General features: G+C 47.2%; 1 protein-coding gene across 4 annotated transcripts in view; it reads left to right on the forward strand.

Moving 5' to 3' along the window:
- Positions 1-21,772, forward strand: part of LOC144944647 (doublecortin domain-containing protein 2-like) — a 56,781-nt gene that overhangs the window by 26,922 nt on the left and 8,087 nt on the right. For all 4 annotated transcript variants that reach the window (XM_078873012.1, XM_078873007.1, XM_078873026.1 and 1 more), the window contains exons 4-5: positions 2,899-3,030; positions 20,313-20,459. In XM_078873012.1, coding sequence (XP_078729138.1) covers positions 2,899-3,030; positions 20,313-20,459 — 279 coding nt within the window. The remainder of the gene's footprint in view (positions 1-2,898; positions 3,031-20,312; positions 20,460-21,772) is intronic.

Here is a 21,772-nt window from a genome sequence, read left to right on the forward strand (position 1 = left end):
AGACCCCCCCCCCCTAACTCCCCCCTACCTCCACCCTACCTCCACCCTACCTCCCCACCCCCCGTGATGACTCAGCTCCTGGCTAATTGGGCTCAGTGCACAGACAGCAAGGCTATTTAAAATGCAAATGAGAGCTCAATTTATTTATGTTTTTTTGGTCTAAAATATTTAACCGTCCGACCTGCAAGTGAGCTGGGAGCTTCTTTTCCGCGTCAATGGACACAGTTGACGATGCAGCAAATGCACGCGACAGACTTGGCTTGAGGAAAATGTTAACATTTGACGGCCGTACACATTAAAACCAACCGTGTTAAAGAAAGTACACCAAAAAATATATACGCGACCAGGTTATGGAACTGACATGCTCGCGAATATTTTACTTGGAGTCACAAGGGGAGATGGAATAGGAAGTGAAGACATAAGCAAGAACATGAAAGGTGGAACTGATAACACAGAAGTAGAAAGAAAGAATTACACTTACTATTTGTGTTTAACCAAGTAAGGCTCACTGAGCTATATAGTTCTTACTCAGAAGCGACCTGGCCACAAATGATAGCCCAAAGAAGTGGCTTATCGTGTGGAAATGTGGAGGGAAAAGAAGCAGGACCCGGAGAAAACTTGCAAACCCCAAATATACAGACAATGTCAGGGTTGGGATCGAACGCAGGAGCCTCCTGCATACCATCTCGCCACCGCGGCGCCCTAATTGAGGGGTGCAATGGCAAACAGGAATCGAGCAGAGTGAATGGCTAAAAGACTGGTAGGTGACAGAGGTTGGTGGGCGACCGACAAGGAGTGTCGGAGTGGAGAAAGGAGGCAACAGCATGGAGAGGAATGACACGGAAGCATCAGCAGCGGATGGGACATCGTGACGACGATGACGACGATGACGACAATCGCCGACAGTGGAGGACATCTTCTGCTGCTGCCGAAAGTCCATGAACCCAGCGGCCTCCGTAAAAGGCTTGGACAAGGAAGAAGGGAATAAGCTGCATTAAAGTTAAAACCCCGATTAGTTTATTGGTGACATCAGATGGCCAACTCTCGTAGGATATATGCACATTGCTTAACAGAAGAGAGTGTGCGAGGAGGACCTTCGTCCAATTGAGCAACTCCCCCCCCTAAAATCTCGTTGTCTCGACTCGGACGAGACCCCGCTGACATAACTCGTCCAATTTCTCCGCGGCGAGGGGAGACGTAACAGGGTGCGGGGGGGGGGTCCACAATGTTGGCAACGTTGCCGCCGGCGACGACCTCACGGAGATTTGTCTCCCCCGCCTACGCTCAGAGGCAGTCGACGACGCAGCTTCATTAATCTCCCGCCCGACAATAATTACCGAGCGGGTTAACCCGGGGGGAGGGGGGGTCACCCACTACAATGCACTGGCCCACATCGGGTCAGCACGCGAACCGCGAGGTCGTCACCGCGTGCTTTCTGTACGCGAAGAGCGACGGGCCGTAGCCTGGCCACAAGCATCGTCGTCGTCGTCGCTTTAGGCCAGTGGTTCTTTAGCTGGGGGTGCGTGATGCCCTTTTTGGGGGTGCGGGACATGGGCAGACTTTTTAAGGAGGTAAATGATCGAAAACACAAATTTTAGCACGGGCACGTAAGTGCAACTACTTTGTTTCATCAAACCTCTGCATTCAGGAGAAGAACCACTGCTTTAGGCCTTTTCTCTGTCCACGTGATGATGATAAGCCACTTCGTTGAGGCAACAATTTGTAATAGCCAAGTTACTTCTGCAAAAAAGATAAAGCTAATAGCTCTGTGGGCCTTTACACCTGGTAAGATTAGAAAAAAATTAGGTTAGTTTAATTTGTATATTTTTTGTTAAAAGTTATTTCTTTTCCTTTCCTGTACTTTGTACTCCTATCGTGTTTTTTATTGTTGTTGTAACGTTCTGACCAGCCCCAACTGTACATCTTTGAAAAAGAGCTTTGGAGCTCATCCGATTCCTCCAGTACGAATAAGCATTCTAATTCTGACTGTTGAATGAAGGCCTTCCCACGTTGAGTCGACTGTGGAGGTCGTTTGACCACACTTTGCCAAACTAACCTTTGTACCACCACTCCACCACAGGCAGAGCCTATTTTAATAATAATATACAGTGTCCATCTAGCAATGATTAGCAATGGGAAGGCACGGAAAAAAGCACACAATTGATTGCTTTAATAATTAACCGTACATTTCCATGCAAATCAGACCCGTCTCAATGGGCTTTCACTTGGCTGAAAGGCTATTGTTTGTGGTGTTGGGAGAATTACGTGGGTAATTTTCGGATGTAGACTTTTTGGCCGTGACTGAGCAAACGAATGCTTTAGTGCATGAATCATTGAGTGGGTTAGTCAGTGAGTAAACGCTTTGGTGAACGAGTGAGTAAGCGACTGAGTGATTGAGTGAGTGAATGATTTGGTGAGTTAGTGAGGGAGTGAATTCTTTGGTGAGTGAATGAGTGAGTGAATGAGCAGGTGAGTGAATTAATTGGTGAGTGAGTTAATGAGTGAATTAATGATTTAGTGAGTGAGTGAATAAGTGAGGTAATGATTTGGTGAGTGAGCGAGTGAGTGAATAATTTGGTGAGTGAATGAGTGTAAATTAATTGTAAATGTTGTGGGTTTACTCTCCAACACACCGGTGTGCTGTGCTAGTAGCAAATCGGCATGTTGTTGTTTACGTGGCAAACCTTACTAATTGGCTGTGTCGGGTGGTGGCGTGTTTAACGACACATTTATGTTTACGCGATCTAACCCCAAAAACCCCTCTATTTTGGATAATATCGGTCGCCAAAGCCCTACTACGTGTTATAACTGGATGAGCGAGTTCACGAGTGAGTGAATGATTTTGGCGAGTGAATGATTTTGGCGAGTGAATGATTTTGGTCACTCCACCCCTGGCAGCTTGTTCACCAATGGGGACCTGGTGGTGCCTCCGGCGCGGTTGCTCATCCCGCGGCGCGTGATGGCCGACTGGGAGCGCGTCCTCGCCCTGGCCACCGAGCGCCTCAACCTCCGCACCGGCGCCGTGCGCAGGCGAGCACGGACGCACACACACGGAGATGCACACGCACGCACGCACACACGCACACGGAGATGCACACACACACACGCACGCACACACACGGAGATGCACACGCACACACACACGGAGATGCAAACGCACGGACGCACGCACACGGAGATGCACACGCACGGACGACGCACACCACACGAGCGCACGTGCACGCACATGGACATGCACACACACGGGCATGCACACAAACACACATACACAAACGCACACGCACGCACGCACATGGATATGCGCGCACGCACGCACGCACGCACACGCACGCACATGGACATGCGCGCACGCACACACACGTGCGCACGCACTCACACACGGACAAGCACACAGACACATATACGCGCGCGGACGGCATGCATGCGGCTCTGTGTGTGGGGAGCGGTGGTGCATTGCTGAGCGCACTGTGCTTTGAATCCGGCAACCCTGCTGAACCGCCCCTACTGGACATCTGTTAAAAAAGTGCTTCATAGCTCATCGGATTCTTCTTCCAGTCCAAATAAAGATGCTGATTCTGCCCTGAGTTTGAGTCCCGTTCACGGGCAACGTCAGTGACGATTGACTCATTTTACACTTGTTTAGATCGGCGCAGCGCCTCGTTACAAAGGGACTTCACGACAATTCTGAACGAGTACGTGAGATGATATCGGTTGAAATAAAGAGTGGGGGTTATGGTAAGTGGCGGTGTAGTCATGGTGACAGGAGGAGGAGAGGTGTGAGTGGTTAAGGAGGGGTTGGGATAGGCCTGGTGCTAGCTGAGGGGCAGGGATAGCAGTAGGGATAGTGATAGGGGTAGTGAAAGTGATAGGGGTAGTGATAGGGGTAGTGAAAGTGATAGGGGTAGTGATAGGGGTAGTGAAAGTGATAGGGGTAGTGATAGGGGTAGTGAAAGTGATCAGGGTAGTGATAGGGGTAGTGAAAGTGATAGGGATAGTGATAGGGGTAGTGAAAGTGATAGGGGTAGTGATAGGGGTAGTGAAAGTGATCGGGGTAGTGATAGGGGTAGTGAAAGTGATAGGGATAGTGATAGGGGTAGTGAAAGTGATAGGGGTAGTCATAGGGGTAGTGATAGGGTAGTGAAAGGGGTAGGGATAGTGATAGGGTAGTGAAAGGGGTAGGGATAGTGATAGGGTAGTGAAAGGGGTAGGGATAGTGATAGGGTAGTGAAAGGGGTAGGGATAGTGATAGGGTAGTGAAAGGGGTAGGGATAGTGATAGGGGCAGTGATAGGGGTAGTGAAAGGGGTAGGTATAGTGATAGGGGTAGTGATAGGGGTAGTGAAAGGGGTAGGGATAGGCCTGGTCCTAGCTGGGAGGAGGGAGGGCTAGGGAGAAGAGATGGGTTTTAAGGGAGGAACGGAAACTGGTCATGGGCCTCCCCTAGCTCGACTCAGCCTCAAAATGAGTAGCTGGAGTGATGGTGCAAACATCGCCACTGGGGAGACAAAAGTGGCCCGGCGTGGCACTGACCGTCCACCCCCTCGTGTGCCATGCTGGCCTTTACAGGTGCTCGATAACAGCATCTTCCCCAGCAGTATGTTTAAGTCACTATGGGGAATATGTGTCTTTAACTTGTTTTATGTGTGGAGCGGTGGTTCAGTGGTTAGCGCACTGCATTACCAAACTAAACTGTGACTGCAGGAATTCATATTCTTTGGTTCTTTCGGTAAAGTCACGTAGATTAAAAAAACATAAATTAAAGGGGTTAGCCTCTAAAGGCAAACTGTTTATAAAGGTTTGGCGTAGCCCAAGTGTATCAGCAGTACCAGCAGCATGGGCGGGGCAGCAATGCTAATGCAGCAGCAATGCCAATGCAGCAGCAATGCCAATGCAGCAGCAATGCCAATGCAGCAGCAATGCCAATGCAGCAGCAATTCCAATGCAGCAGCAATGCCAATGCAGCAGCAATGCCAATGCAGCAGCAATGCCAATGCAGCAGCAATACCAATGCAGCAAAGGGCCGCCAAGAAATCACTGCACCCCGCTCCACACACCACACTGCGGACGGTGGATGTTGATTGACAAGAAAACACAAGTCAAGTCATGACCCAAAGTGGTTGCTGACATCTTTCCAATGATTTCCAGTCTATAAACTTTATCTCGGTTGAAATTGTGTTTGTGCCTGTATAGATGGATGGCTTCATGAGCTAATCTAGAGCCAGTCGGCCATGTGGCCAGATGACAAACGTGTCATCCACGTACCTCTTCCACAAGGACAGGCGTAGAGTGGATGCCTGGATGGGGGGTCAAAAATCGTTCAAAATCGCGTGACGTCATTTATGCACAGCCCCAAATGTATAGCAGCCATTTTTCTAAATGTTGAGGGGAATTTCGATTTAAAGCTTTCGTGACTGCAGGGATTCATCTTCTTGGTTCTTTCGGTAAAGTCACGTAGAAGGGAAGTAATAAAATACTAAAAATAAAACATAATAAAACAATTCTCACGACGTTTCGGCTACAACGCAAGCAGCCGTCTTCAGGTGAAGAATGAGACACTGCCAAGCTAGGAGCTTATATATAAGCTGAGTTGTAGGTGGAAGAAGAAGAGAGCCTTAACAAAATAATGTGCATATCAAGAGGAATTTAGCATATTCAAGGTAAATGCGTAGTGAGTGGACTGCAGATACACAGTTAATGCCAGTGAGTGGACTGCAGTCCGATTTTGATTTCCTCGCACGGCCAATATCAAGCATGAATATCTGAACTGGTTCAGGGTCTCCGCTTGTGCAGAGGTCTATGTCAACTTGTCAACATCATCCCTATACATCGGCACTCGCGAGTTCGATTCCCTGATTTGGCCGACATCAGTGGTGAGTGAAGACAACTAACCTGACCCTGGGCTCCCCTTTGCATGTATGTATGTTGAACTTCTTTCTCACCGTACGTAGCCAACCAGCGTGGTAAAGTATGGTCAAACAATTCCTTATGACTAACATGGCATGGAAAGACCTTCATCCAGCAGTGGATGAACAACAAGGCTGTAAATGATAATAATAATAAATCATCATCACAATCCATCGGCAGATAGGTGCCCGCTGTACGTTCCGTCATTTCTTTCCACTTTTCTCTGTCTTGTGCCAATATGCTCAAGTCGCGCCACATCTGTCTGGCACCGATCTCTTCATGTCATCGTCAAGCCACTCTCTGTGAGGTCTTCCTCTCTTTCCCGTCCATTCCATTTATCCGAACAACAACAACAACAACACGCTTTAAATTTTCCTGTTATTGTCCATCCTCCATGTGTTTTCAAATCGTGCCAGTTTCCTTCTCACCACTGCCTGCATCAGGTCTTCTTCTCATGTGCAAGCTTTTTCTTACTTTGCATTATTATTGTATTATTATTATTATTATCATCATGTAAGCTCGTGTACATCAACACAGCAGGTGATCGTTCTTCCTTGCTGGGGGAAATACAGATCATGAGGCCACCAGTGCGTCATTCTGAGCAGCTGTTAGCACTCACACACTCTCAGGCCGCTGCCCATGGCTAAGCCCTTCATCATCATCATCATCAACATCGTGAGCCGTGATCTATCTGCTGTTGGATGATAGCTTGTATGTAAGCACGTATAATTTATTTTGCACCGTGCATAACCAAACCTGCTAATGGGAGGTGCGGTGGATGGTCAAGCAACTAAACGACAAGCTAAACTAAAACATTGATTCACGAGAGATTCGATGACCGTGGTAGCTATAGGAATGGTATAAAGAACAGCATCACTAGGCACCTATTGATTCACTTTATCTAAGGCAGTGTTTACAGACGTAATGCGTTGTTAACGGCTCTATTCTCCTCTATAACATTGTTGTAACTACTTCCTATGGCCGTAATCATCTCTCTCAGTCTTGCGATGCAAATTCCCATCAGTAAATTCTGGCTGCTACACACATCGACGGTCGCCGCATTACATGCCCTTGGATGTGCCTCTGCGGCCGTCTGGAACGCTCTTTCTTGCCGATATCATGAAGCCACTGTAGCTATGGAGTTTTAAATCTGAATTGCAAACTCATTTCTTTAGAACTGCTTTTTGTGTTTAAGTTGGTGTCAGTGCGAAAGAAGTTCAACGTACAAACATTGCCTGTTAAGTGTCAAATGTAACGTGGTACCAGACTCCATCGCCACTCACGCTTATTTCTTTAGTACTACTTTTTGTGTTTCGTTGATTCTCCTCCCGCACCTCCGATGAGCACGGTTGACTACGTACGGTGCGAGAGAAGTTCAACGTACACGCATACACACGAGCGGATTTCACCACTCCGTCTCCGCAGTGGGACGTCCTCGCTCTCGGACAGCTTCGTCTCCTGTGGCCGCCACTCCACCATTCGTCCAACATCACCGGTCGTGCTCTCACACCGTGATAATTCCAGGCTCTGTCCAACTCATGGGTGTATGGGTTAGTGTATTTAAGACCTTCGAGTGCAGGTCAAGTGACTGAAGTCACGCTGCTAAGCAACTTCGAGAGACTCGTTGCTAATCCCGGAAGTCAGCGCTTAGGGATAAATAAACTCGCCGGGCTGGAGAGTCATGTGTCCTTGCAAAACGACAGGCGCCATCGACCCAAATACGATCGCTAAATTTACAGATGAGCGGTAAATAAAAGTAGATGTTTGTAACTTTTCCATTACTTCCTTAATTTATTCACATTTTTAAAGGTTATTCATGAATTACCAATTAATGCCAGTTGTTGGTCAGACCAAAATGCTGCACATGGGCCTTCCCATGCCACGTGGATCACGGAGACGGCGTGATCGTACTTAAACACGCCTTGGTGATGGGAACACCCTCTACGCAGACAGAGAAACCCCACGTAGATCGGTGTAGCGACTCCTGTTCGTGCAGAATGCAGCCGCCCAGATGTGTCTACGTACGTGTGTTGAACTTTTGTTTTGCACCGTCCATCACCAACCGTGCTAATCGGAGGTGTGGGGGGAGGAAAACAAACTAAAGACAACACTCAATTCTAAAGAAATTAATTTTAAATCTAGATAAAAAAATATATATATATGATGATCCGGCGGGTTAGCCGATCTGAACACATTACGCCTCCCCTCCGTGGCTTGCACTGGCTACCGGTCCGCTTCCACATCCAATGTAAGGTTGCTGTTTTCCTAACCTACAAAGCACTGCATAGCTTGGCCACTATGTGCCTGCAAAACCGCATCTCCCTCCAATCCTCAGGCACATATACACTCCGTTCCACAGGAACGGCAATGTATGTATGTTGAGCTTCTTTCACACGGTACGTAGCTAGCCATGCTAATCAGAGGTGTTGGAAAAGGACAACAAACTAAACACAAAAAGCAGTTCTAAATAAATAAGCTCTCAATCTGTGTGATTTAAAAGTGCATTTCTCCAGTGGCTTCCTAATATCAGAAGGAAGAGCGTTACAGACGGCCGCAGAAGTGCAACTGAAAGCGCCACGCGATGACCGTCTTTGTTCGATTGCCAGCCAAAAGCTGCAGTGAGAATGACTGGAGTTTGCATGGTGGTTTACGCTCCTTTACGAGATCAGCAAGATATTGTGGCTCATTTGTGGCACAAACTTTGTGTGTAATGGTTGCGACCTTATAATGTATTTGTTCCACTACCGGAAACCAATGCAGCTCAGTGAGCACTGGACGGACATGGTCTCGGATCTTGCAGCACCCGTCACGACACTATAGCTGGTTAATGTTTTTGCCAGACGTCCCGTATAGTAGTGAGTTGTAATATTCGAGCCTTGTCGATACTATGCTACACGCTGCCGTGTTGGCTATGTCACAACTCAATAGTGGCCGAATGTGTCGTACAGCCCTGATATAAAGATTGCAAGACCTGACTAGATTTTGCACGTGGTGATCAAACGAGATTCTGGTTGAGTCTGGTGCCGAATCTCTTTAGATGAGTAGACAACTGCGACCGCCACACCTGATCCTCCCACAAAGTTTTCGCCTGAGTGCCAACCAGCAGAACCTCCGATTTTTTTGGGATTAAGCAGCATTTCGTTTTGTGCAAACCACACGTGCACCGCTCACGTGCAATCTACCGAGGCTCTCCAATATCTAACTTTGACTTCACTGCGGTGCACAATTGTGTATCATCAGCAGATTGATGGAACGTATTGTCATGCTATGAGATGACATCGGCGATCGGAGAGACATATGTTGAACATAGGAAGGGCCCATGTGGTATGCCAACTAGGGACGGCATAGGAGCTGACTGTTCGTCACCCAGCTTGACGAACTGTGATCGACCATGTAGGTATGACTCGATCCACCCAAGTGCCGTATTCACTGAACCTTGACCTTAGCCGCCCAACGAGTATCTCATGGTCGATGGTGTCGAAGGCGGCTGAGAGATGGAGGCCAACCAACATTTGGGATGCATTAGTGATCTTTAGTAGAGCCATCTGGGTGCTGAGAAATATCCGGTACGCCGACTGCAACGGGTTGAATCTGCCTGTCGCAGCGACGAGGGGGGAAGTAACCGCTTCAGACAAATGTGCTTTATGACCTTTGAATTCGTATTCAGTTTTGAGATCCGGCGATAGTTTGCGGGGTCACTACGGCACAAGCCTGGACTTGCACACCCCAGGATTTTTCACCAGACGCTGGGGGGATGAAGCCTTCTCGAACGCAGCCCCAAAAATCTGGAACACCCCGCCAGCCTGCCACCGGACATCCAATGAGCGCCGAGTGTCTCTGAATTCCGCGGTCTGTAAAAGACTCACGTACTCAGACTTGCCTTCCCATACAATTTTATTTACCTATTTATTTTCATGTACTACTTACTTTTCTTATCCTATTCGATGCACACGGTCGCAGTTTACTTTGTTCAGTCATTCCCGTTGCTCTGTGCCCCATCCCGTTATCGTTCCCGTTCTGCTGTTAACGTGCACCGATGCCCACTTTATTGAGGGCGATATTGGCACGTAATATAAAGGTCGATTGATTGATACGTAGTCACGCCGGTCAGTGCGGGTTGGTGAAGGCCCCAGTTTAGATCTAATTTGCCGCTGATGTTAGTTGTGGCCTGGAATCAAACTCAGGTGGCTGGGCTCATAGGGCAGTTCGCTAACCGCCGCTCCACCCTGCCGTTGTACATGACGCTAATCATGAGGATAATTTGTATTTACAATACGTAAATATGATGTACACATTTAATTACGTTAATACAGTAACAGCCATTTCATGAATTCATTTATTAAATCAACTGTAACAGCGATGCACTATATACTGTAGCGTAATATTCCCACATTTTAACAATAAAAAACTAGCTCTGCTCATGATGTATCGAGCACAGGGTCTGGATTGCATTCAATTTCATCCGTCCTCGATGCGTGATGCATTTGGGGTAATTGTCTCTTTCACTAATGGGTGAAAGCCAACCTGTATTAAATATTCACAAGAGGGCAATGAAATAATTGATATAACTCTAAGGTTTCTGCTTGGGCGCATTCAAGCGCGTGCCGCTGGTACCGTTAATTGTTTTATGGGTTTTAGTAAGTTGAACCCAGCTTCAAAATATAATTACTAAAGTGTGACATTTCATGGTCACGCTCAATACTTCATTGCGGTGAATTATAATTTCTTACGTGGTGTACAGAGGACATTTAATTAGGTTCTGTTTCATTATGAATACAAATTGAAACCAAGAAAGTGGGTACTTGATGGAATCATGAACAATATTTTTCGTTTCTCCATTACGCGTACATCTGAGTCGTCACGTGAGGCCATTAAATTTAGCTTTTCACTTAATTTGGCACAATTCCAGCTCTCGGAATTAAAAAACGGAGTTTGTCGGAAAGTAAAGCAGCCCCGAGTGTGGATAAATGACGTCACCAGGAGGGATCTCAGAAATAGTTATGTGATATCTCCTTCCATGAATCCTTCTCCGAAAACTAGGCTCCACACAGGTAGAACATTTAAACTACACTAAACTTATATTCTTGGTTCTTATGGTAAAGTCAAATAGCAGGGAAATAATAAAATAATAAAAATATAAAAACAATAAAAATTATCACAACGTTTCGACTGCAACACATGCAATCATCATCAGGTGTGAAATCCACTGCAAGAAAATTTGGAGTGAAAACCCGGAGGACCCGGACAAAAATCCACACGACCAAGGGGAGAGAGACATGCAAACTCCAAATATACAGCAGCAGGGTCGGGATCGAATCTACGAACCCAAGACCGGGTGCCACTGTGGTGAGATGTTAACTACCTCGACTGATATACAGGAGGTCGTACGTTCGATCACGACCCTGATGCCTGTATATTCCGAGTTGACATGTTTCTCCCTGTGGTCGCGTGGATTTCTCTCCGGGTCCTCCGTTTTTTTCCCTCCACATTTAGAAACATCCATTTAGTATTTGGCTGATATACATTTCTACATTGATAAACCACTTAGTTCAGCTATCATTTGTGGCAAGGTCGCTTCTGACAAAGCGCTATATCGATCAGTGGGCCTTACCTGGTAGAATAAAAAATAGTATAGTAGTAAGACGTCCTGTATACCAGGTGAGGTTATTAACATCTCACCACCCTGGCACACATGTTGAGTAACGTTGGGTAAAAAAGAAAGTAATAAGAACAACATAAGCCTGTCTGTTCCAAGTCACCTTTGGTATAAGTGGGATCTTGGTTTTGAAAAAAATGTCCAAGTGCTTAAAACACCTTTAAAAAAAGAAAAATATTCGAAGTACAATAAATAATTACATTTGAGTAGTGATTTGAGCAAACCGAGAGCACAGCTGCCTTCTGGGAGGCTGGCCAGGCGCAAGTGGCTTGCATCTCCGTGCCTTTGTTTGCGCTGATAAAGCCCCTTTTTGGCACCGCTCTGTTTTGATCTGCTGCTAAGTAACTGGTTTGATAATTTCAGCTCACGTTCCAAGCAAGCTGGAGCGGATAAAGCAGGGCAAAAGAAAGGGGCAACAAAATTCAAACTGTGCCTGCCAGTCAATCGCATTGTCGTTTACTTCAACCTAAATCTCTGCATTCGCGCGAGTATCGTCTTCCATTGAGACAGATGTACGGAGCCCCCACACACCCCACCACCGTGTCTATATCGAGCACGACGCAACGTGGCCTAAGTTACGATTCCAGAGTTCCGATACAACTGAGGGGCATCTCAGTTGATGGCGCATTACGGAAATGACTTTGCTGCGTGTGAATGAAAACTAACTTCTTTAGAATGTATTTTTGTGTTTTGCCTGTTGTCCTTCACCCGCACCTCCGATTAGCACGGTTGGCTACGTGCGGTGCGAAAGAAGTTCAGTGTACAGTACGTGCATACGTTGTGACCCGCACCTGCATTCACCTCGGGTTGTCACCCGTCCTGGCTTCTTGTTCAGGTAGCCCTCCTGGGAAATCTAGCGTCAATAGTCGTCCCGATCGTTTTGTTGATAGCTACATGGGGTACTGCCTCCGTATTCCCAGTTGTCCTCTGTTTTTGTACCGCAGAGGTGGCAAGCCTAGACTTGACAACTTTGCAAAAGCTAAGCCACGTCGAGCCTCGTAATGACTTTATGTAAATCCCTGTCTTAATAAAAAAACATCTAGTAGCCATGCTAAACTGTGACCCCTGCTGATCTGCACGGTCCATGCATTACTGCATCGCGAGTTTGAAAACAGAGGTCACCTCCCGTAAATTGTTGTTGTCCGTGCACAGAATAGTTAGTAAATGAATATAAATGTATTTTTTTTTATATATCCACGGCCCTTTGTCAATCTACTTCTGGATTGAAGGCTTTGCCATATCTAGCATCAGAATCTTTATTTAGACTGGAGGAACGCGATGAGCTACAAGGCTCTTTCCCACAGACGTCTAGTAGGTTTCACAGATGTCCAGCAGGACCAACTATGTTGGTCATGGGGATTGTTCGTCCATACTTCACCACACTGGTCAGTGCGGGTTGGTAGTCTATCCACAGCACGGTGATATAAGCGGAATCCAACAAGTGCTCATAGTTTGTACTGTATTAAATCATTGTTATTCAGTTCGGGAATTAAGATGCAGTATCCCTTACCGTATAGACTCGTCAAGTTACATATTGTTTCTTGAAAGAAACACACGTGATATTGTACAGAACTCACGGCTAGAATTTATTTGGTGTTCCGAGTCGGAAACAAGACGTTCTTACGAAGAGTTACATCACTTAGCCGTCCAGGGCCACGCGACGCACAGTGCAAAAGGTCCCTCAAATTTGTGAAGCCGATGGCGAGCGCATTCACAAACCGTGGACGCGATACATAAAACACGTGCGGTGTGAATTGTGTCCCCTGCCGTTGGTGCTGTTCGGTGGCCAAACTTTGAGAGCTGAATGTGAGTTCTCAAAATGACCCACAAACACCTTGTTGTGAAAGATCCAACGCAGAAGATCCCCACTTCTGATCTTCCAAGAAGCTCACGGTCCATCCTGAACCGCATTTACTGGACACACCGTGGCAGATGTGGACACCTGATACACGAGCGGGGAATTAAAAACTCTCCAGTAGTGTGCGACTGCGGCCATCCAGAACAGATCGTACAACATATAACGACGCAATAAGTCCCGACCCACAAAAATACGAAAGAGACATCGCAGCAATACACTCCTCCTGACGCGGTTGTCTGGCTTGACCACCTGAATGTACAACTTGGCATGGATACGAGTCGACAACGCTCAAGAGGTCTGCACGGATGGATTCAACAATCTGCTCGCTGATCTGCCAATGTCCATGGCATTGTAGTTGTTGCTCTGCGTCTACATCATCGATAGAAAATAAGTCTCCATCTCGCCAGCATTGGTGCCCATCATGGGAAGCCTTCACGCCCCAAATCCACAATGTAGCCTTGTAACGATGATGCAAATAACACAAACTGCTGGAAGATTAAGCATTGGGTAAAACCATTTTAATGTGGGCCTTATACGTAATGTTTCCATGACGAAACAATAGGTGTATTATTGGCGGTACAATAACAAGGAGACTCCCACATTGGGATGTTTGTTCAATTCTGCTATTTATTGTTTGGCACGTGGGCAGAAACTGTTATGGCCCCGGAGTAAACTCATGGATACGAGTGGACAACGCTCAAGAGGTCTGCACGGATGGACTCAACAATCCGCTCGCTGTGCTGCCAATGTCCATGGCATCTAGCACAGCAGGTTTTCAGCATTCCACAAACACGGCACGATCCGGTCCCGACCCTTTGCCTGCGGTGCCTTGCCAGGGCAAGGATATTTGTTCGACAGCCTTCGGAAATGACTATCGCCTGGGCCTGGGCCAGGCACGACGAGCACAGGGGAACTCTCCGGCGCGTGCAACGCCTCCAACGTTGGGAAGGTCCGGGGGCCCTGTTGTTGTTGTTGTTCGAGAGAGAGAAAAAAGGCACGGCGTTCACTGATCTGCTTCGACCTGATTAAATATCACCCGATCAAATGCGGCGCCCACCCCCCACCCCGTAACAACGGGTCGAACAAACGGCATTGCACTTAGAGCGGGTGGGAAAGTGCTCGGTGGCCCCGCCCCCCCCCACCTAACGCGTCATTGCCACGAAACGGATCCGAAAACTTCGTTAAAGTTTAACTCGGGTCAATGGGTGAAACAAGTTTCAGCATTGAGCAAAGAGCATTAAGTGCTACGGTACCCCAAAGTGCTTCGACAAACGGTAATTTATTCATACGCACATGACGACCATATTCTCCAGGTTATAAGACACGCTGTCACACACTTTAAATCAAAACGATATGCGGGGCATTTTATCATCTGGAAGATGTGTAGGTGTCTCTAAGTGACCACCAATTTTCTTTTTTACAACTTTATTGACTCTGAGGACAAGTTTCGGGTGTGTATTGCTTTCCGGAGTGTCTTAAAATCCGGAGAATATGGTAACAGAACGAGCAATGCAATTGAGATTATCAAGTGCTTATACATTTGGCGCCCTTATGTTGAGTTAAACGGTGCATTAAATATAAGTTTTGATTTTAAGATATTTATCTGTTGCATCACATTATTTGATATGTTGACCTCATAGCTGTCAGTCCCACGCATTCCGTACAATGTTTATTTGCTTTCTATGGACAGGATTTATGCAAGCCTCGACTTGCCTGCTCTGGGGTTTAATCTCAAGGTACACAAGCATAAGCCCTCGCTGTTTAATGTCCCTGCCACTTTAATATGTTTTTTCCCACAGATCGCTAGACATTCTTTGTATTATGAGTTATTTAATGTATTTTTTGGTTAACCAGCAACGGAAAACCTGAGGCCTAGAGATTCAATTAAGTGCAAAACATTGCGGCACGTCTATTAAAGATTTACCAGCTGCACTCTCGTAGTTTTTAACACCATCAGAATATCAACATGACCATATGTTCTTAAACCTGTGTTGTTCCGTAGAATACCAGTCCTGTCCTTAAACCATTATGATGCTGCTCATCAACGTAAGCCTGATTCCCATCAAGCAAGATTCTTAAAGCAGGTTGCTTATCGAGTGAGATGAGCCAAAGCAACTAAGTCATTTCCACAGTCACTCTGTCCAGTGAAATTCTTGTTCACATCTACATAAATATTCTTAGAATGCTTATAACCACGAAGTCAATTGCCTAAAACAACTTCTTTCTATTTGTTTATGTTAGGATCTTCCATCAATTCTGCCTCCTGTACTCTTGCCAGGAAATAGACCCATTACGATTGATGACAAACATGTCAGTCTGCTTGTATGTGACTTCAGTATGAATTCAGATACATTTAAAATAACTTTTAGTCAATGTTATTTCAGACGAACCTGGCTTAAAATAAATACATTTCCTGGCTCGGAGCGTGCACGTCTCCTGGGTTAAGTGCATGTGTCTTGCGATCCCAGTGCAGGTTCTCGCAACCTATGCAGGAGGTGAACAACATCGGCACGTTCAGAATTATCAACGATGCCGATTCATTGACTGAAATAAATCCCTACGTTCGTGATATCGTGAGCATGAAAAAGCAATCGTTATTGCTTTACATGACGTGTACGTCGAATGTAATTGCTGTTATGTGAATGGTCCTTTTGTGAACTCTGCACCCAACAGGGGGGCTCTACATTCACCACATTGCCAACACACAACTCTGGCCGTCGCCTGAGTTGTAATCACTGGCGAAACGTCGTACTCAGATTGTAAATGTTGTGGCTTTGCTCTCCAACACACCGGTGTGCCGTTCTAGTAACGAACTACCATGTTCTGTTTACGTGACAAACCTTACTAATTGGCTGTGTCGGGTGGTGGCGGGTTTAATGACACATTTATATATTTACACGATCTAACCCAAAAAAAACTGCATTATACAGAAAAAAAACTTGGGAACCCCAAAATTGAGACAATTTATAGAATCGCGTGGGGGGAAATTGTTACGAGTCTAGCTGTTGCCCTGCTCACTCTCCCCGCTCTGTGTCCCTCATGTGGCTGTATAGGAAGGCCTCTGTGAGTGAAAGTAACCTCGAAGCCCATGGGCAGAGAGCAGTGAACCAGGGAACGGCTTCAGTCTATGTGCAGTGGATTGCTTCAATGCTTCCGTTGAATGTTCGAGGGTTCACAGTGCTTCATTGCTATGTGCGCTCACACGTAATTATATGAGACCCATAGACTCACATAGCGGCCCATAGACTCACACAGAGGCCCATAGGCTCGCATAGGGACCCACAGACTCACATAGAGACCCACAGACTCTACGTACATAGAGACCCGTAGACTCACACAGAGACCCATAGACTCGCATAGAGACCCAATAGATTCACATAGAGACCCATAGACTCACACAGAGCCCCATAGACTCACATAGAGACCCACAGACGCTATGTACATAAAGACCCATAGACTCATATTGAGACTCATCGACTCGCATAGAGACCCATAGACTCGCATAGAGACCCATAGACTTACACAGAGCCCCATAGACTCACATAGAGACCCACAGACGCTATGTACATAGAGACCCATATACTCGCATAAAGACCCATAGACTTACACACAATCCACGGTAGTTCACGACAATATAGGTTCCTAGACTGGCATAGAGACGCATGAACTCACGTAGAGTTCACATTGGTTCATGATTAAGTGGTCTCACGAGTCACATGACGACTCAAAGACTCACTTGGCGACACAGTCTCACGTGGGGAGACACAAAAACTCGCACGGAGTTCAAAGTGGATCACTGCTGTGTGGTGATTTGTTTACCTTGCCCGCAATTTGCACTCGTAGCGTGTGTTTACATTATTTGTTGTTGTGACATCTGTGAGAAAGAGCTTCATAGCTCATCGGATTCCTCCAGTATGAATACATGCGGTGTTCGGATTCTGTTCCCGCAAAGGGGCTTCATCCGTCTGTCATCCTCGCCACCTGCTGGCCACTCTGACTCAGCGCAGCGCCAGTGGGTCGCTTCACCCCTCCTGGTTCGTTGCCCTGCACGTGGCTGAGTGAGGCTGTCACGTGGCTCTGTCGTGACGTGGGGGCTGACGTCCACACACATGCATATAACACATTCCTGCGGAGGGAGCTGGTAGGAACGTTGGGTTGCTCGGTCAATGGCCTGCAGGGTCAACGGCGGCGTGGTGTATTCCGCAAATATGGCCGACTGTGAGGGCGGGCACAAGCCGGCGTGAGTAGGTTAAACGTTGAGTTTTATAAAGGCACCACGGGGTGACCGGCCCCTCCCCACCCAGCCCCACCCTTCCCACCCTCCCCACCCAGCCCCTCCCCACCTTCCCCACCCAGCCCCTCCCCACCCTCCCCACCCAGCCCCTCCTCACCCTCCTCTCTCCACTCAATCTCACCCCTCCCATTTTTGGATGCACGACGGACGGACACAATCCCCTGTGGGCTGGTGTAACCAGGAGGTTCCTACCAGTATAACATTGACATACAGGGACTCCACTACTTACTAACATTCGACTTACGAACTTTCAGAGATACGAACAAACGTGTCCGTATGTCCAGTTGCCTGCCATAGATGGCGGTGGTGGCATCTACATCTGCAGAACATGAAGAACCAGTGGCATCTACATCTACAGGGGATTATACAACTATTAAAGCCATTCCGGCGTGTTTAGTGCACATGCCGTACAACGTGTTTGGAATCGACAGGAGTAACGTCGGACTTACGAACAAATCGACTTACGAACAGACCTCCGGGACCCAACTCGTTTGTAAGTAGAAGAGTCCCTGCACGTAAGCACCAACAATATGTATTTATTTACATTGTGTGTTCAGTGCTCTCGCTGTGTCAAAGTCGCGTGCAAAAGCATTCGCTAAATAAACTAAACCTGTTGATCCACACGCGGGGCTCACCGCTGATGTGCCCTTACAAAGAGTGTGTGTGCGCACACATCAACCAACGCACCATTTTTAATTTTGAGAACAGGAAGATTTTAAAATGAGGTGGAAAAAAATAATAATATCACTTTTGGTCTTGTGCAATGGTTGGTGGCCAGTCTGACAATAATTTCACTTACAATGAAGAAACCGATGCAATAATGTTGTGGCTGAAGCCCGGATTATAACCCACGAACTCAGTGGTGCCAGGCTCAGTGCTCTGACACCTGGAATTCGCCTTCAGTCACCTCCACGATTCCCAGTTTCTCAATGAGTTTTTTTTTCCCTTTCGGATATGGTGGGGAAATAGACGAACACGCGGTTATCGCACACTCTGAGGGTCTGAAACAGGTCTGTGCAGGATGGGTCACAAACGTTTCTGCTGCACTGCCGTCTACTGACGCCTTTGGAGCACTGCAGGTTGGAAGGCTCAAATGAAAGGCACAATCTGCGTGCCTTCAGATTCGGGGGTCGGCGACCTTGCAAAAAACAAGAACAAGAAGAAGCAGAGGCATTGTTTGGGTGTTTTTGTATTTGACAAAAATAGTTGGGGAGCCGCATCACACGCAGAGTCGCTTGTACACAAACACAGCAGGTATACAGCAGATGACGACGACACATTCTGACGTGAACAAAACAGGCGATTGAATAAACTGCGTCTATTTAGTATTTTTCCCCCCCACCTCCCCTTTAGTTATTCTTTGACAATACAGTACGACTGCACATTGTGTTGTCACCACGACATTCCACAGTGACCCATATTTATTCTATTATTTTTTTCTGTTAAATTATGTTTTAAGATTTATGGTTTGAAAAAAGAAAAATGGTTGCCCGCAAGGGGGCAGCCAAAGAGCCGCGTGTTGTCAACCCCTGCGCCAGAGCCTTAGAATTCACGTGGGCACTGCCTTGCCAGGCCACACTGTGGCCAGTGCCGGATTATAATTCTCGTCGCAAAAATAGCTAAAAATGCTATGGGCCCCGCACTTTCAAGAGCCCCGCGCTAAATGCTTTCAAGCTATTAATGCCGGTTCAGTGAATCTGCACTTGCTCTATTAATACAGTACTGTACCGCCTTCAACTTTTATGAACGACTGGGTGTTGAAGGTTAGCGATTTGTCGTATTATCTGGCTGTATAGCAAATGAAAAAATACAATTACTTTATTATGCAAGTTAAACATTTGTGTTTTAATATGAATGCTTTTTTAGAGCCTGTTTATAACATTTGCTGCAGGCCCCGCACTAGCTTAATCCGGCACTGACTGTGGGCATTATTCTATTTTGGAACAGAGTACAACTCTTTTGCACCTATCATGGAGCACGAGGTTCCAGTGTCACCATCCGGCTGTGGGACAGATGCGAGTTCACGGCATGAGCTGTCATAGTTGATTCACCATTTCCGTTTATTCGATGTTCATTTTGTAAATGGTTAGATTTAGTTACTGGATTTATTCAAACTTTCAGTCAATAGCGTTTTTTTTCACATGCAAATCTAAAATTACCAGTGAATGAAAAAAATTTTAATCCCAAAATTGATATAACTGAGGGATATCTCGATAAAAAATGTATCGTCTTCCATTGAGACAGATGTACGGAGCCCCCACACATCCCACCACCGTGTCTATATCGAGCACGACACAATGTGGCCGAAGTTACGATTTCAGAGTTCCAATACAACTGAGGGTTGTCTCAGTTGATGGCGCGTTCGAGAAATGACGATGCTGTGTGTGATTGAAAACTCATTTCTTCAGAACTGCTTTTTGTGATTAGCCTGTTTTCCTTCTCCCGTGCCCGCGATAAGCCACAGTTGTCTACGGGCGGTGCGAACGACGTTCAGCATTCATACGGTACATAAACGACACCACAATAAACCGGGCTCAGAAATGGAATAACAGGGCCGTGTGATCATTCGCGTTTGCTCGCGGCCCCACTCTGTGTGAGCAGGCTGTGCCAGCTGGAGGGGCTGCCTGTGCATGGGGCCAGCGAGCTCGAGAACGGACACTTCTACGTGGCCGTGGGCAGCGAGCGCTTCAAGCCGATGCCCTACGGGGAGCTGGTGGCGCGGTGGGCGTCACGCAGTCGGGTGCGCAGGTAAGCGGCCCGTCACGCGGAGACACTCTTTGCTTCGTCGGCGCGAACGTCAACTCTGTCCGTCATCACCGTCGTCGTCGTAGCGAGTCGGAATTAAAGCGCGGTGCAGGTTTGGGAGGTGCGGTTCCCGTGCGATAGAATTAACGCCCACTCGTGACTTGTGAATCCTTTAGAAATCCTTTACAGATTACGCACGTTGAACTTCTTTCGCACCGTACGTAGCCAACCGTGCAAATCGGAGGTGCGGGGAAAGGACAACAAACTAAACGCAAAAAAGCAGTTCTAAAGAATGTTTTTTTCAATCTAGATGATTAAAAAATGCACATCTCCAGTGGCTTCCTAATATCGTAAGGAAGAGCGTTTCAGACAGCTGCATAAACATTCCAGACAGCCCCATGAACGCCATCAATGCGTGGCATGTCCCCCCTCCCACACACACTGCATCAAGCAGTAGGCAGCACTCCCAGCTCCAGGTGCAGCATTGGGATGAGGAGGCCCTCACAGCTCGCGGTTTGGTGTCTCCAAACTCCAGCAGTGGAGAGCGGACCTCCTGCCTGCTGTTTGCTGCTCCTCCCGCACCCCACCACCTCCCCTCCCCTTGTGCTTTGTAGCTTCCTCGTTTGCATAAACTGGAGGGGACCCAACCTGGATGCGACTGGGGATTGGCCCTTGCGAACTCCTTGTACTTTACATCGTGCAGATGGAAGCTTCCGGAACCCACTTCTCAAAAAACTCCACAAACACGACAAAGATCCCCCGTATAGCCTTGACAGACTTTTGCGGCAAGTGTTGTCAGCGAGAACCAATCAAGGCCGGTACGGCACATGAATGGGGGGTGGGTGGCGAAGCACCACGCCCGGCCGCCTTTGTCTCTCTCGTGGAGATGTTTACCACACACCGCAGCAGGTACTCATTAGAGGCTGAGTCAGCATAGGAGAGACCCAGGACCGGTTCAGATAATCATCACTGATGTTGGCCGTGAGCGGGAATCGAATTCGGGTCATAGCGCAGCGTGCTAACCACTACTCTACCGCTTGTCAAACAGGAGAGACCATCACACACAGCGGACATTCTCTCAGGGGATGGGAATTCTGCTTCACATCATCACACTCATAATCATCATCATTGCCATGATCATTATTTCTTTCAAGCCAATGCTATCTTTTTCTCTTCTGATTGAGTCGTCTGCCCAGTGGTAAGCTCAAACTCCACAATGCTGCCGAAATTATTCTAATCTTGTCGGAATGGAGTCTGACACACAAGTCGATGGGAAGCAGTGGGGTTCTTACCGTCATTCCATGCGTACCAGGAGA

This window comes from Lampetra fluviatilis, chromosome 2 (assembly GCF_964198595.1).
Source record: "Lampetra fluviatilis chromosome 2, kcLamFluv1.1, whole genome shotgun sequence".
In the NCBI taxonomy this organism is placed as follows: Eukaryota; Metazoa; Chordata; class Hyperoartia; order Petromyzontiformes; family Petromyzontidae; genus Lampetra; species Lampetra fluviatilis.